Source organism: Trichechus manatus, unplaced genomic scaffold (genome assembly GCF_000243295.1).
Source record: "Trichechus manatus latirostris isolate Lorelei unplaced genomic scaffold, TriManLat1.0 scaffold00138, whole genome shotgun sequence".
Lineage (NCBI taxonomy): Eukaryota > Metazoa > Chordata > Mammalia > Sirenia > Trichechidae > Trichechus > Trichechus manatus.
In genome coordinates, this window is record NW_004444074.1 from 6,847,845 (window position 1) to 6,865,078 (window position 17,234).

The 17,234-nt window shown below is 47.5% G+C and overlaps 2 protein-coding genes across 2 annotated transcripts in view; one reads left to right on the forward strand and one right to left on the reverse strand.

Moving 5' to 3' along the window:
- The window catches only part of RAD51D (RAD51 paralog D), a 29,604-nt gene extending 20,814 nt beyond the window's left edge, over positions 1 to 8,790 (reverse strand). Inside the window, exons 1-3 of the mRNA XM_004385457.2 lie at positions 8,709 to 8,790; positions 8,300 to 8,361; positions 7,984 to 8,102 (exon numbers count right to left, since the gene is read on the reverse strand). Of these exons, the coding sequence (XP_004385514.1) occupies positions 7,984 to 8,102; positions 8,300 to 8,361; positions 8,709 to 8,790 (263 nt within the window). The remainder of the gene's footprint in view (positions 1 to 7,983; positions 8,103 to 8,299; positions 8,362 to 8,708) is intronic.
- Positions 8,791 to 10,523: 1,733 nt separating this feature from the next.
- On the forward strand, positions 10,524 to 16,879 carry FNDC8 (fibronectin type III domain containing 8). Its single transcript, XM_004385423.1, has 4 exons — positions 10,524 to 10,732; positions 13,770 to 14,139; positions 15,873 to 16,109; positions 16,727 to 16,879. Exons 1-4 carry the CDS (start codon positions 10,524 to 10,526, stop codon positions 16,877 to 16,879), a joined length of 969 nt encoding a protein of 322 aa, XP_004385480.1.
- The last annotated feature ends 355 nt before the right edge of the window (positions 16,880 to 17,234 follow it).

Here is a 17,234-nt window from a genome sequence, read left to right on the forward strand (position 1 = left end):
GGACATCTAGGTCAACTGGCATAACAAAGTTTATTAAGAAAATGTTCTACATCCCACTTTGGTGAGTGGCGTCTGGGGTCTTAAAAGCTTGCAAGCGGCCATCTAAGACGCATCAACTGGTCCCAACCCACACGGAGCAAAGGAGAATGAAAAACACCAAAAGACACAAGGAAAATATTAGCCCAAGAGACAAAAGGGCCACATAAACCAGAGACTCCATCAGCCTGAGCCCAGAGGAACTAGATGGTGCCCAGTTACCACCAATGACCACCCTGACAGGGAACACAACAGAGAGTCCCTGACGGAGCAGGAGAAAAGTGTGGAGCAGAACTCAAACTCACATAAAAAGACCAGACTTAATGGTCTGAAGCCATGGCCCTCCGGACACTCTGTCAACTCAGAATTAAAACCATTCCCGAAACCCACTCTTCAGGCAAAGATTAGACTAGACTATGAAACATAAAATACTCGCAAAGAGTGTGCTTCTTAGTTCAAGCAGATACACAAGACCAAATGGGCAGCTCCTGTCCAGAACAGGATGAGAAGGCAGGAAGAGACAGGAGCTGGTTGGAGGGACATGGGAAAACCGGGGTGGAAAGGGAGAGTGTGCTGTCACATTACAGGGATTGCAACTAGTGTCACATAATAATATGTGTATAAATTTTTGTATGAACAATTAACTTGAACTGTAAACTTTCACCTAAAGCACAATAAAAAAAAAAAAAGCAGCCCTGGTGGTGCAATGGTTAAGTGCTCGGCTGCTAACAGAAAGGTAAGTGGTTTGAACCCACCCAGCAGCTCCATGAGAGAAAGACTGGGTGATCTGCTTCGGTAAAGATTACAACCAAGAAAACACTATGGGGCAGTTCTACTCTGTCACATGGGATTGCTATGAGTCTGAATGGACTCAACAGTACCCAACAAGTTTCCATTTATCTGGGATAAAGGACCAATAGTACAATCGCTGAGTTGTATGATAAGTGCATGTTAGTTTTATAAGAAACTACCAAACTATTTTCCAGAGTAGCTGTGCTATTTTAAAATGTGTAAGTGGTCCAGTTTCTCCATATCCTCACCAGCATTTAGTATTACCACTTTTTTTATTTTAGTTATTTTATTTTAGATAGATGCTACCTCATGGTGGTTTTAATTTACATTTCCCTAATAGCTAATAGGGAAACCCTGGTGGCTTAGTGGTTAAGAGCTATGGCTGCTAACTAAAAGGCCAGCAGTTCGAATCCATCAGGCACTCCTTGGAAACCCTATGGGGCAGTTCTACTCTGTCCTATAGGGTCGCTATGAGTCAGAATCGACTCGACGGCAGCAGGTTTGGTTTGGTTTTTCTAAATAGCTAGTAATTTTAAACATCTTTTCATGTGGTATTTGCCACCTGCATATCCTCTTTGGTGAAATGTCTGCTCATCTCTACTGTCCATTTTCTAACTGAATTGTTTTTTCTATTGCTGAGTTTTGAAAGTTGTTTATATATAAGTTCTACGTAGTACATGTGGTTTGCAAATATTTTTCTCTACTCTGTAGCTTGTCTTTTCATCTTCTTTTTGCAGAGCAAAAGTTTTTCATTTTGATAAAGTTCAAATTATCCATTTTTCCTTTTATGGATCATGATTTTGATTTCAAGTTTAAGAATTCTTTGCCTACCCCTAAATGCCTAAGATTTTCCCGTGTTTTTTTCCCCCCCTGAAAGTTTTATAGTTTCACATTTAAGTTCATGATCCATTTTGAGTTAATTTTTTATAAAGTATGATGTTTAGGACAAGGTTCATTTTTTGCCTATGGATGCCCAATTGCTCCAGCACCATTTGGTGAAAAGGCTATCCTTTCTCCATTGTTGTGCTTTCTGCATCTTTATCAAAATCAGGTAGACATATTGTATGGGTCTATTTCTGTGTTCTCTACTCTGTTCCATTGATCTGTGTGTCCATCCTTCTTCCAACGCACACTTCTTGGATACTGTAGCTACACAGTCTTAACACTGAATAGGGTGATTTCTCCTGATCCACTTTATCTTTCTTTTTCAAAACTGTTTTAGCTCTTCTAGGTTCTTTGCCTGTCCACATAAATGTTAGAATAAGCTTATCTATGTCTACAAAGGAAACCCTGGTGGCATAGTGGTTAATAGCTACATCTGCTAACCAAAAGGTCGGCAGTTCGAATCCACCAGGCACTCCTTGGAAACTCTAGGGGGCAGTTCTACTCTGTCCTCTTGGGTCGGTATGAGTCGTAATCGACTCGATGGCAACAGGTTTGGTTTGTTTTTTTTAATGCCTACAAAAAAATCTTGCTGGGATTTTTGACAGGAATTGTATTAAATCTATAGATCAATTTGGGTAAAACTGATATCTTTATTATGTTGAGTCTCCCAATCCATGAACAGTTTGTCTATTTATTTGAGTCTTCTTTGATGTCTTTCATCGGCAATTTTTAATTTTCAGCACATAGATCCTATATATGCTTCGTTAGACTTATACCTAAGCATTTCATTTTCTTTGGAGCAATTGTAAATGACATTGTGTTTCAAATTTCCATTTCCACATGGTCATTGTTCGTATATACAAATGTGATTGATTTTTGGGTGTTGATTTTGTATCCTGCAACCTTGATGAACTTGTAATCATTTCCCATTTGCTAGTGTCTGTGTGTCTCCCCCATTTGACTAAGGACGCTCTGGGAGCATAGTACCTGAGACATAGAAGGTGCAGAAATGTTACCGGATAAATAAGTAATAGAATGGTGCTATGTAGGTCAGCCTGTGGAAGCCCTGGGAGAAACCTAAAACCTGTTGCCATTGTTTAATTTCGACTCATAGTGACCCCACAGGACAGAGGAGAACTGCCCCATAGGGTTTTCAAGGCTGTAATCTTTACAGAAGCAGATGGGAGAAACCTGAAGACACAGACAACTGCTGATCCAGGTTGTGACCCGGAACCACCAGGTAACAGGTCACTTACTCACTCTCCACACTTTGCCCAATCTGTGGGCTGCAGCTTCACCTCCTACACCGCACCTATCTCAAGGCCTCCATGTCCTGACCACACCTATCCCTTTCCTAACTCTGCAATCACCTCCACGGGACCTAATCCTCCGAAATGGTTCTTGAAAGCCTCTCATGACCTCTTGGTAAATGCCAAGCAGCACCTTGATAAGCAGTCCGTCTATTTCAGTTCTAGGGACCCCCCCCCATGATTAGAACCACAGGTCCTTGCCAGTCAAAATACTATGGTTACCCCTCCAGCCCTCTGGCTTTTGGGGATGATTGTGCCCACCTTGTCTCTGCTGTTTAATAAGCACCAACATCCAGCCTCTGCCCCGCCTGGATCCTGTCCCTCCCACCAAGGTCAGGGAATCCAGTCTATTACAGCAATGGTTCTCCAACTGTGGTCCCCAGACCAGCAGCATCAGCCTCACCCAGGAACTTGCTAGAAATGCAAATTATCAGGCCCTACCCCAGACCTTCTGAATCAGAAACTCGGGAGGTGCAGCCCGCATCTGTGTTCTAACAAGGCCTCCAGGTGATTCTGATGCACGCACAAATGTGAAAATGATCAGACTTCGTGATTCTCAATCCTGTCTGCACTTTAAAATCACCCAGGGAGTTTTTCACAAGATGCCTGTATCAGTGGTTCCCAAACTTGTCTGCACATTGGAACTACCTGTGGAACCACTAATGCCTGTGTTCCATCCCCAGAGAATGTGATTTAATTGGCCTAGGGTAGTGCCGGGCTTTGGAATGTCTAAAGGTTTCCCAGGTGATTCTAATGTGCAGTAAGTTTGGGAACCACTGGCCTAGACCAACGGAGTCAGAATTTCTAGAGGTGGGACCCTTGCTTCCCAGATGACTCTAATACACAGTCAGGGTTGAACTGCTGGTCATGACTCATTGGCCAAGAATCAACCATATCCTTGGCTATAAGTATCACTCTGAATTAGGAATTCCCAAATCCACCTCCCCAGCCCTGACTTCTCACTTGTGTTTCAGTCAGGGCTTAGAACCAGTTCAAATCAATTCAGTCACGGCCCATGAAGCGATACCCAAAATTTTACAATTTGGACGATCCAGAATGATAACCAGAACCGGAAAAATTACGTGTCAAAGCCCTGGAATGGGAGACTCAGAAGAGGTTTAGTGAGCCCTTTCAGGAGCCTGATGTGTGAGACTGGATTACTGGCATGACTGTGGACAGTAACACACAGTCAAAGCAGCATGGTCGGCCACCATCTTTGAGCGGGGCACGACTGTTTCTGACTCTGCTCAAAATCCAATGAGCAAGAGATTTGGTTGTTACACAATGTGTATGCTGCCCTTGCTTTCTAATAGGGAGATTAAGGGTTCTAGCAGGGCTTTGGCCTGTAATTTTTCCTGTTCTAGTTATCATTCTGGTTCACCCAAATTTTAAAAACTTGGGTCTGTTCTGGTGTCACTTCCTCGGCCACAACTGTACCCAGAAGAACCAGTTCAAAGCCCTGGTTTCAGCTCCATGTCTCCTACTGTCTAGAGGACCTTTCTATCTGTACATCCCCCATCACCTCTAACTCAGCACTGCAACATGTAGAGAGACCCCCAACTTGCCTTGTAGAGCAGAAGTACACCTGCCTGGAATACAAGTGGTTTCTGGGATTTATCCTCCACCTTCCTCTCTGAACTGGCTTTCAGTCATTCATTCAAACATCACCTGAAGGCCTCACGGTTACTGAAGACCTTATTCTAAACTGAAGGGGATACACAGATGAATCACCACTCATGTGTCAGTTTGTCATACTGCGGTGGCTTGTGTGTTGCTGTGATGCTAAAAGCTGTGCCACCAGTATTTCAAATACCAGCAGGGTCACCCATGGTGGACAGGTTTCAGTGGAGCTTCCAGACTAAGACAAGACTAGGAAAAAAGGCCTGATGGTCTACTTCCGAAAATTAGCCAATGAAAACCCAATGGATAGCGACAGAATAGTGCCTAATACAGTGCTATGATCATGACATGGCACAGGACCAGGCGGCATTTTATTGTGTTGGGCACGGAGTCACAATAAGTCAGAGACAACTTGACAGCAACTAACAACAACAGAGATGAACAAGACACAGCTCTGGCCTTCAAGGAACAACCAATCTCCCCATCAATGCGCTTTCTCCAAGGCACACTACATGCCTTATCCCCCTTGTAAAGATTCACACTGCACATCCTCACTAAAGGCTTTGAGAAGACCTACAGCAAAGAAACTTGTTTAATTTGGATTAACCCAGCATTTCCCAAACTCTCTGGCTACAGAACCCTCCCCCCCGACCCTCCATTTTAAACTTAAACCCATAGAAAGTCCACATAATACTGAGGAAAGCTAGAAACCAAGGGAGTCATCTTTGACTCTTTACACCTATATCCCACTGGTACTAAGGCCTATCACGTTTCTTCTGCAACACGTCTCCACTGTCATCGCCCTAGATCGGACTCACACACCCCACACCAGCACCACCAAGCCATTATTTGGCCTCTCTCCTGACAGCCTCCCCAGCCCCATCTGCCCTACACACCTCTGCCCAACGACCTCTGCTCTACTCTCCCAATACCACCTCCCAACTTGAGGGAGGCAACAGAGCAGATGCCTTAACCCTTTGGTGATCCATGGACTTATGGTATTCTAACCAGTTTTTATGCCTCTGGAGTTCTGTGGGAGTATACTTTTCCCAATGAAAGTATTTGCTGCCCTTTAGTGGGGACTTGCATAATGGTGAAAGGCAGAAAAAATGTTAATTGAAGCAAAATACCTGGAGTACGAGGCTTGCAAGTAAGGTAGTTCAACCAGAAAGTGTGACTGGGTGAAAAATTTGTCTCTTCTGGCTTTTGTACTCCTAAATAAGCCTTGTAAGTATATTTATGGCTTCCTTGTGATAGTTAGGGAGCCCCGATGGGCTTGATTTTGTGTGTGTGTATCATATTTGGAAAACCAGAGTAACTTAATGGAAAGTGCCCCACCATATCTTCAGCCACCAAGGTTCACTGGGACAGACAGTTGCCCATCAATCAACAGGTTCAAGAATGCAAAATGCTGACTGGTAACCACGTAGCCCAAGATGATATTTCTCAAAATCCATACTGCCAACCAAAAATTTAAACATACCCCATGACTCGGAATACTTCCATTAATGAAAACACAGCATTAAAAAAAAAAAAAAATTCAAAGCAGAAAATAACAGGATCACCAATTAAGCTCGTAGATTTAGGAATGTGACAAACATGACTTCAAGTGCCTGATCTGCCACCTATAAGCTGTGCAACCTTGAACAAGTCACTTAACCTGAGTCCCAGTTTCCTCATCCATAAGATGGTTTAAATCATAACAGGCTCACTGGTGGCTATGAAAAATGAATGAGATAATGCACTGTGGAGCGCTGAGCACTCAGCAAAAGCTCACCCATTCCTCACTGCCCAAGGCCAGCCTCCTTCAGAGCTTCCCTGAACCCACACTGATCTCCCCCTTACATGACCCATTACAGCTGCAATCTTGCCAGTTTACCACTTGACTGCTCCCTAAATGCTTCCTCTGTGTACGCTGGGCTCATAAGCTCCCTAAGCCCAAAGGCCAAGTCTTCTGCTTCCTGTTAATCACTCCCTCCTTGAGGCTACCTCCCTACTTGCTTACACCTCTCACTCCTGTTCACCTGCCTTCCTGCCATACTCACTAGACCCCATACATCTTAAGGGCAGAAGCCTTGCCTCCTCTGTACATGTATCTCCAGAGCAGTGCCTGGTACCCAGCAGGCACTCAACCAGGTTTGCTGAACAAACCTCATGCTGAGCACTCAGCAGACACTCAGCCAATGCTCAATGAATTAGAGCTGGATCCCCAACCAGGGACAGCAAGCACCACACTGTATGAACCTTGCCAACAGAATGTGTCATGGAAACAGCAAGCACCAAACCAAGCCAAAGACCTTTGTGGTGGCAGTTATTCATCAAAATTCTACACAAACAGGCCAGGCAAGAGGTCAGATTTACTTGGCCAGAAAACGTCTGTCATCTTCCAACTCTTTCTGTCTCCAAACAACGTGGGAAAATATTAACTATTCCTTTACGTAAGCTCTCTCACTCCCTATTACTGCAGACTATGGTGAATGAACCGAGTTCTGGGTCAAATACACCATGGCCTGAGTCCCACCTCTGCCATTTGCAACTCTAGGGTAAACTCAAGTGGGGTTAATAATTACCAACTCATAGGGTCACTGGAGAGATCACATATGACCTAAAGGCAAGGCCTTACATGTAGTACTAGTATCAGTTGCCCTTGAACCAACTCTGACTCATGGCAACCCCGTGTGTGTCAGGGTAGAACTGTGCTCTATTGGGTTTCTCAATGGCTGATTTCTTTCAGAAGCATATCATCAGGCCTTTCTTCCAAGAAGCCTCTGGGTGGACTCGAACCTCCAACCTTTGGGTTAGCAGCTGAGTGCATTAACTGTCTGCACCTCCCAGGGACTCCTCACTCATAGCAGACACTCAATAAATATTACTCCTACCATGTTCTCTCTCACTCTACCCTTAACTAAAGTGGGAGTAGGCCAGAGGAGAGTTGCTCTATTCTGCTGGATAATAATACGATACTGACATCTTATAGAGGAGAGGTTCTCAAACAGGGGTGATTTCAACCCCCAGCAATCGTTCAGCAGTATCTGGAGACATTTTTTATTGTCATGACTGGGGAAACGGGTGCTATTGACATCTAGTGGGTAGAGGCCAGGGATGCTGCTAAACATCCTGCAATGCACAGGACAGTCTCCCACAATGAAGAATTATCCAGCCCAAATGTCAATTGATACTGAGGTTGAGAAACCTGTTAGAGGATTAAGAGAACTCAGAAGTCCTGACCCCTTTCCTTCCCATCTGTCCACGCTGCCGAGAGTCAAACATCAAAAGCTGAGTCTGAGAGACAGCCTCATCCTCCTGCCTCCCACCTTCTTCCCCAAATACGCATACAAACCTTCCAATGCCCGTGGACAGGATGGCAGTGGAGGTCTTCAATTCCTCATAGACATCAGCGCCATTGAAGGGGAAAGCTGAGAACTGAGCCAACAGCACCCGCCTCACAGCAACCAGGGCCTGCCAAACAGGTGGGGACAACTCAGGATCCACTAGGGGCACCTCCATGCAAAGCAGCCCACAATGAATCACCCACATGAGGGGCACCAGAAGGTCTCATACCTCCCCATCAACACCTGGGAATCCTTTGCTCCCCTGGCTTACAGATGGATATTTTAAGGCACCCTGGTTTTGGAGACTGGGGATGGTCAGCTCACCTTGTAAGACAAGCCACATTTCTGGGCTACCTCCTCCAGGTCTGCAGAAACCAGGTCCACCACTGAAAACAAAACACTTGTAGCTGACTGCCAGGAAGGGGGACCTGTGGCTTCCCACACTCAGCTTTCCCTCATCTGTAAAACGGGGTAACATTTCTGTCTCAAAGCAGGTAGTCTGAGGAGGCCTACGAGAAATCATAAAGCCACAAGACCTGGCGAAGCGCGGGGCACGCAGGAAAGGCTCTCCGCTTCCTCTGGGAGGGCCTCTCCAGAAGGGGGAGGGGGCTGAGGAGGGGAATGGCCCTCCAAGAGCCGAGGGGAAGCACCCTGCAAGCACGCCAGGTCGGCGGAGGCTGGGTGTGGAGCACACGGCTGGCTGGCACTCGCACCAACGCGCACACGCGGTCACCTGTCTTGATTCCGCGACTCCTGAGAAGCTGGACTATCTCCTGGGTGAGGCCCGGGCACAGTCCAGCCCTAAGCACGCCCATGTTCGCTGCAGGCCCAGGACAGCACTGGGAGCCGGGACTGCCAGTCACGTGGGAAACTGCCAGGTCCTCTCCAGACGCCTCTCGGCTCCCCTTTCAGGAGAGGGCACTGGTGGCCCGGCGGCAGGAGGAGGGGCGGTGCAGAGGCACGTGGGCTGGGACCCGGCCCGCGCTCCCGCGCCCTGGGCTTGCCCGCTTCCTGGTTCCTGGTTCCAGGGTTGCGCGCCCGGAGTGGGCCTGGCCTGCAGCACCATCTGCTGGCCGCGCGGGGCGCAACCGCGGTCTCCGCGAGTGCTTGGGGCGGAGGCACTACCCTTCACCACCACCATCGCTCCCCCGCCACCCCTGTCCCACATACTCACAAAGCTTCACGCGTCACACGACACCCTGCGCACACCAGGCCACACATCGCCCAGCATGCACAACACGCACACCATGTCGGGATCTGTCTTCCACCTTTCCCCTCCCACCCCGTCTCCCTCTCCAACGCACACACAACTTCCAATCAATGAGTTTCCCCTGTGCCGGCTTCCATTCTAAATGCCGGGGGCAAAAAGTTAAAATAAGACAAATCCTTATCCTCAGAGAGTTTACATTTTAGTGAAAGACAAACTGAAAAAAAAATCAAACAGATAAATCAGATAATTACAGAAGAAGCAATGCACTTAGAGGCACCTTCACTTCTCTGTATTTTCCAAATTTCATTTTTTTATGAAAATAAAGCCTGACTATATAAAACAAAAAATATGATTTGGTATTTTTAAATGGCTTTTGCTTTGGCGTATCAGCTAGAAGAAATTAGAACAACTTTATGTGGTTACCCCTTCACAGTCCAATGAGAGCGGTGCTATTTTTATCCCCATTTCACAGATGAGGAAACTGAGGCTTAGTGAGTTTCAGTCACTTGCCAAAGGTGGACTTCAAATCCACATCTAAGTGCAAAGCCAGTGCTGTTTTGGCTCCCTGCCACCCCCATTCTCCCACCCCCACCAAGTTGTTTATAGCTTTCCCACTGCAATGTGGTTTCCTTGGGAGCAGAGATCATGTCTGGCTTATCTTTGTTCCCTCTGTAGCACCCACCATTGTCACTCAGTACATAAAGGCACTGGGAGGTGAGGGTGTGGCCCATTTAGGATTCTAGCAGTACAACCAGGTCACATGTGAGCTATGAACCTCCTGGGCTTTCCCTCTGCCTACACGATTAGACATCAAGGGGATTTACTGCCTAGGAGTTCAGGATATAGAGCCTTAGGGTCTATAGACAAAGTCTCCCACCCCAGAAAATGCCAGTACTGCCTACTTCTCAGGGCCCCAGCTGCCTCCCTCCATGCCCAAACTCCTCTCTCTAACCAGCCCTCTCTTCCTTCCCAGGGCAGAGCTGAGGGGCACAGGTGTGCAGCATTGTGAGATCTTCAGGGAAGGGCAGGGCTGCTGTACAGGCAGACTATTAGAGCTGAAGGGCCTAAGAAAGAGGTCACGCAGTCCTTTCCCTGGCTCTGCCCCACTCTGGATGCTGGCCCTTGGTCTGACCAGCCCCACAGCAGGCTGGGCAGCAGCCTCTCATCAAGGGGGAGGCCAGCCTCTAATTGTTACACTCTCTGAGGATTATGAAGTCAGCTCATTGCACCCCCCTCCCGCCCAAACTAAGGGTCAGTCCGCTGCACCCACAGTTTCTCTCTGCTTCCTGTCAGCTTGGTTGTCCTGCACGGTGACGGCCGTGGTCCCAAACAAACCAGATGGCATCAAAGGCACTCTATCAAGTGGGAGATGGGGAGGAGGCCATGGTGAAAAAGGAAAACCTCAATATTTTGAATGCACTCAATCAAATGCAGACGTCATTTCCAAACCCCAAGTCTATGAACCAGATCGTCACTACCAAAGGACTCCCACTCTCCTCAAGGGGCAGTTTGGTTAAATTCTTGGAGGAAGATACCATCAATATACCGTAAGACCCGAGTCTGGTCCTTATTTCAAAGGCTAGAGCTGAGGGGTGGGCAGAGTGACTTGATCTATCACAACCCAGTCCCTGGATTCCCAGACAAGAGGATGTGTGTGGGGTTGGACCTGTCTATGTATTCCTGAGCCCAAAATCAGCTCTTGGGGGCACATGGGCCTCCCACTCCAGGAAGCCTTCCTGGATTTGTCAGAGATTTGTTGACGGGGTTCCTCCTGCTTTGCCTGACCATAGTCCTCACCCCACCCCCAAAAACTCAGCCCTCTTGCCTGGCTCCTCTCCCTCAATCTTCCCTCTTTGGTGCCTTCACCTGCATAATATGTCCCCCCAATAGCCTGCCTTCCCTCAGAAGGAGGTTTAGTGTTCCTCCTCACTAATTCTGATTTCCTTTACTTCATTCCCCAAAACTCTCTGAGCACCTGCAAGGTGCCTGGCCCAGTGTTAAGTTTCAGGAATGCTGAGCTGTAAAGAACGGGTCTGCCTTAAGGAGTTCCCTGTCTGGAGGGGGTGGGGGTCAGGCAGTAATGAGAATGACACAGCACATCCGATAGGTGGTGCTAAGACAGGACACCTTGAGGAAACAGTGGGTGGGGGGGAGCTCAGTATAGCTTAGGGGTAGGGTCAGTTAAAGAAGGCTTCTTGGGGGAATAATATTTGAGCTGAATTTCCAAGAAAGGGATGGAGTTTGCAAGCAAAGCAGTGGAGGGTGGGGTGGTGCAGCTGAGGGAATCATACACAGGGCCTGTTTCAAGAGTGTGTGTCCTGTGCAGTTGCTTAGAAGGCCCGCTGCTTGATTGAATGCCCTGCTGTTGTTGTCTTGAAATTCTTAATAATTTTTTAAAAGGGGACCGATATTTTCATTTTGCACTGAGTCTCGCAAATTCTGTAGCTGGTCCTGATTCTATGAGAGGGTAAGAGCATGGTATCCATTCCCTAAGGGAACTGTAAGCCAGCAGGTCTGGCTAAAGTGGCGAGTGCTTATAGGAAACGTCATGGTATGGGGGGAAGCCTGAGTTCAAATCCAAGTTCTACTGCCCACTTAGACACACAGCCTTAGACAAGTTAATTATGATCAGTAAGCTCCGTCCCTTATCTGCAAAAAAAGGCTAACACCCATGTGGCAGGGCTGTTGGGAAGATCAGAACTAGTCAATGTCCAGTGTATAGCCCAGAGCCTGGTTGCCTTCCACGCCCACTTTAGCACCAGCATTTCCAATAAGTGGATCCAAACTATAAATTCACTAGGACAGTCTGAAGTATAAATGACATCAATACCCAGACTTCTCAGCCTACAAAGGACCCAGATGGGGGGATCATCTGTTCCAAATGTCCACCATAGGCAAGTATAGGAGATCTAAGCTGATCTGGATTTCTCGGGAGGAGATCAGTGGGCCCACAGGATCCACCATGAAGCCCAAGGCTGGCTGCAGTTACGGATCCAGAGGCTGGAGCTGGGGCAGGAGGCAGAGAAGCCAGAAAGCACTGGCGGCAGATGGGAGCTGCATGGCCTGGGGAAAGCATGGGGCCCGGGAGAGCTGAGTTCTAGTTTCAGTTCTGCCACCAGCTCACTGTGGGACCTGGTCAAGGCGCTTGACCCCTAAAGGTCCTGTGACTGCTTTCAAGAGCAGAGCTCTTCAAACTATGGATTGTGACCCATTCATGGGTCAAGAAATTATTTTAGTGGGTAGAGACCAATATTACAAAAATGAAATCAAATAGAATAGAAAATTCCAGAACACATCACATATAGAGTAATAATTGCTTTGCAAAACATTCGTTTTAGTTATATATAGTTATATGAGTCTGTGTATCAGGTTGCCACATAAAATGTATTTTTTTACTTTGGGTCAAGATAAAAAGAGATTTGAAAGCCAAACTTCTTGGATTGTGTACTTCATTGGTAAAAAAAATGTTTAAATAGAGAGGGAACGTGTACAAGGCTTTTCCTTGCAATACCAAAGAACTGGAAACAATACAAATATTCATGTAATGGAAAACCATACAACAGTTAAAATGAATGAACCAAAGCTACATCTATCAATATAGGATGAAACTAAAAAACGCGATGTTGAGTGATAAAAAGTAAGTTGCAGAGGATATGTACTGAATAATAGCACTTACATAAAGCTTAAAAGCTTGTAAAATAATACTAGATCTTGCCTAGGGATAACATACATATGTAACAAACCCATAGACACAAGTGGGGAATAATAAACACAAAAACTTAAACTTATTGTAGTGGTGATTTCTGGGTAGGAGGATGAGGAATGTAGTGGGGAAGAGACGTACACAGGGGCCTTTAATTTACCAATAAAGTTTTATTTCTTAAGCTGAATGATGAGTAAATGGAAGTTTAACATATTATTCTTGATATCTTTGTAGATATTTAAAATATTTCATAAATTTAAAAAAAAATCAGAATGGAAGAAAAGAGTTTTTGAGCATTCACCCCAACATGTGTATATTTATCTGCACCACTGCTAACTTTCACATTATATATTAGCAAATAAATACTGCGAAATGTTTTTTAAATGTAAGTAAATAAAATATTAGTAAATACTTTATTAAATTGTAAATGAATAGTAGTAAAGCTTAATTTATTATTTTCTTTTTAGATATTCCTCCACACCCCAGTAGGTCATTTTGGTCATCCCCTGGGGTGTTTGTGCCCCATTTTGGAGGAGGGACTTAAAGTTTTAGCAGGGCTTCTCAAATTGTGGTTCTCAGAACATTTGCATCAGAATCATCTGAGGATCTTATTAAACATGCAGCTTCCCCAGACCCATCCCAAACCTGTTGACTCAGAATCTGGAGCAAGGGACCAGGAATCTGCATTTTTATTAAAGCACCCAGGTGGGTTTGATGCACTGCTGCAGAGCAAGAATGATGTTCTGAGCTGTTCAGAAGCAACTGGCAACGCTGGGGAGTCAGGCCCAGGGCTGCCCTCAGGGAGCTTCCAGGCTGAATGGGCTGGGGTGGCCTCCTTCACCTGGCTCACCTTGCTCACCTGTCTCCCCCTCCCGCTCCAGGAAGCCGATGCCAGTGGAGGATTCCGAATGCAGCTCTGACGACACCAGCATCTCCCCCATCTCATCTACCTTGTTGAACCCCATCAAATTGGCCGTCACCCAGCCCAACAGCAGCTTCTTTGCAGGGATGCTGGAGGGGGAGCTGAAGAGACTCAGTTTTTCCTCACTGGCCAAGAATGCAGAAAAGAGGGACCTGGCCCTCTGCACCCGCCAATCTCGGGCCCAAATGGTCCCTGGGGGCCTGCTGGACCTTGACAACCCTGAGCTGGACACAGACACCTCCTCGACGCCCTCTGAATCCTCTGTGGTTGTGGACGTGCCTGAAGCTCCCTTCATCTGTGAACACACCGTCAGCGACTCCACAGCTGTGGTGGGTGTCCCTTGCTCACGCACTCAGCAAAGGCCTGCTGGACGCACCCCCCACCCCACCGCCTCTGGTGCCAGACACTGAGCTGACCTCTACGGGGAGTGTGAAGTTGTCTCCGACCTGCATCCCAACCCCAAGTTCATGGTTTAGCAAGGGACAAAGGGCGTGTCTAAAGAATCCAATGCAAGATAGAAAGGGCTCAGTGCTAGAGGGAAAGTTCAGATCAAGGGCCACCAAGAACTCAAAGGCAAAGAAACATGACTTCCAGCTGCAGGAATAAGCTTGGTGGTTTTTGTTAACATCTGAGCTGGGACACAGAGGTAGGACTTAAACATTGTCAGCTGGAGGAGGACAGGCATTCTGTGGAGGCACTAACGCTGGCAGTGGCTCACAGGTGGGAAAGCGTGGGCGGAAACGGGAGCCTCGCTTGATCCCAGGTCCTAATCCAGCGCTTCTCACACTTTCACCTGCTAGATCACCCGATCATCCTGTTAAACCCCCGATTCCTGGGCCTCATCCCTTGAGGTTCTGATTCACTAGGTGTGGGGTGGGGCCTGAGAATTTGCATTTCTAACAAACTGCCAGAAGATGCTGATGCTGCTGGTCCATGGACCACATGCTCGGTAGCACGGTCCTAGAGCACGGGAAGGGGAAATAGAGGGGAGTAGAAGGGAAAAGTTAGTCTGGGGTCATTTTATGGAGCCCCTCCAATGCTAGGCTACTCTATAGATTTTTCTGTAAGCAATAGGGCACATTTGAAGGCTTTGTATCAGGCTATGGATGTAATTTGAGCTGTATTTTAGGAAGATAAACCTGGAAACCCCATAGTTGGGTGGTCTAGAGCGGTGTTTCTCAAAGTGTGTTCATTCTGTAGGGTGTTTGCACCCCACTTTGTGGGTGGGGGTGCTTAAAGTTTTACCAGGCCTTCTCAAATTGTGGTTCTCAGAACATCTGCATCAGAATCATCTGAAGATCTTATTAAAGATGCAGCTTTCTCAGTCCCTTTCCAAACTTGTTGACTCAGACTCTGGGGGACAAGGGACCAGACCAGTAGCATCAACATCACATGGCAACTTGTTAGAAATACAAGTTTCCGGCCCCACCTTGGGCCTACTGAATCAGAAACTGTGGGGGTGCACTCAGCAATCTGTGTTTTAACAAATCCTCCAGGGTACTCTGATGCACACCAGTTTGAGAACCACTGGCCTAGATGGAGAAGAAACTAGAAATAGGGGACCAGACAGGAGATGGCAGATCCAGGAATCTGAGGTGTTACAAAAACTCCCCGAAATACTTAGCTAGGTTTGAGAACCACTGTTGTAGTGCAAACTGTATGGGTTTGGGAGCTGGTTTGAATCTTGGCTCCACCACTTAATTGCTGTGTAACCCTGGGCAAGTCACTTACCCTCTCTGGCCCTCTAACCACATCTGCAGTGAGTTAGGTGGACAAGATGATTTCTAAGGTCCCTCCCAATTGATACGGACTCTAGAGTCCATAAGAAATATGGACTGAGGGAGCACCCTAAGGTAGGTGGGGCTACCAGGGAGAACAGCATATCCTCGGGATGGGGTTAAGTGGTTCCATCCAACTTTGGAGTGTCTTACCCCTTCCGTCAGACCTGCTTCAGCTCCAGCAGAAGCAGGGATGGCAGTGGGGGCATTCTGAACAATTTGGGTGGGGGCGGAGGGGTAAGTCAGGCCAGGTCTAAGGAAGCCTTGGGGCTCTCTTCCCCCAGATTTCCTGGACCTATGCCTTGGGCAAGCAGCAGGTCAGTTTCTACCAGGTCCTGCTGCAGGAGGCGGCCAAGATAAAGGACAATGAGCTACCCAAGACAAAGAATCGCCCGTGGATCTTCAACAAGATCTTGGGCACCACCGTCAAGCTGATGGAGTTGAAGCCTAACACCAGCTACTGCCTCACTGTCCGCGCAGCCAACACAGCTGGGGTGGGGAAGTGGTGCAAGCCCTACAAAGTGAGCCCTAGGAGAAGAGGGGGGTTGGGACAGAAAGTCTGGCCAGAAAGCTGGGGTTCTGGAGGCTGGGAACACCCCTATGTCCCCATAATTCATCCTTCTGCTAGCTTTCCCTCGTTGGGAGCAGATAAGCAATTCTTGGCTTTCTTCTGGGAAGTTTAAGGATTAAGCCATTCTGCGGCCCACTAGGAATGCAGCATCACTATGTCAATCTTCCAGAACCCTTCGTTTCGGGATTCCACAACTCAGTACCAGTAATTGTGAGTGGACCAGGAAGCCAAGGGCATTGAGGGAAACAGGGAAGAGGCTAATAGGGGACAAAGAAGGAACAGCCTGGAGGTGGGGTAGACACAGTGGGGGCAAGAGGCCTGAGTTCAGATAGCCCTTTGCTGGAAACATTACACAGCTTGGGAGGCATAGGTTTGAATCATGACTCTGTCAGCTATCAGCTAGGTAACCCTGAGCAATTCAAGAACCCTTTTTGGACCTGTTTTCTCTGTCAACGAATAGGTTGGAGAAGACTAAGATTCCATTTATCAGACAAACCACAGAGACAAAAAGTGAGCCAGGTTCAGGTGTGGGAAGGAATTCTGAGTGGTTTTCTTGTTTTGTTTCAGTTTGCAACCGTGGCCACTGATTTGAACAGCTTCCCTGAGAACAACCCCATTCAAATCACCGTACAGCGCAGGGAACCCCAACGGAAAACTGTGACCATCGGGCTCAATGAGATGCGGAGGCTAGAGGATCTTGAATACCTATTTCCCTACTAAGGGAGAGGGCCCCAGGAATCCTCCCAGCTACCTTCAGCTCTGGCCCAGGGCCCTCAGGAACCAGAACCATGAGACGTACCACCAGCACCATACCAGGGAACCATTGACAACCCTGCCGGCCCAGGCCCGGGCAGCAGTGGTACTGCCACTCCAACCCTAAGCTGGGGCCAAGGCCAAACAGGAGACCCATTCACCTGGGGACATCTCAGGCTAGCCAGGCCCAGCCACTGCCCACAGCTGCTAGTCTCCCTGCTCCCCGTATCTGGGCTGGGTCCAGGTTCCTCATTAAAGAACTGCAGGTCACCCAGCACCCCTACATTTGCTTCATGCTGTGGACAGTCTCAGCTGGGGAGGC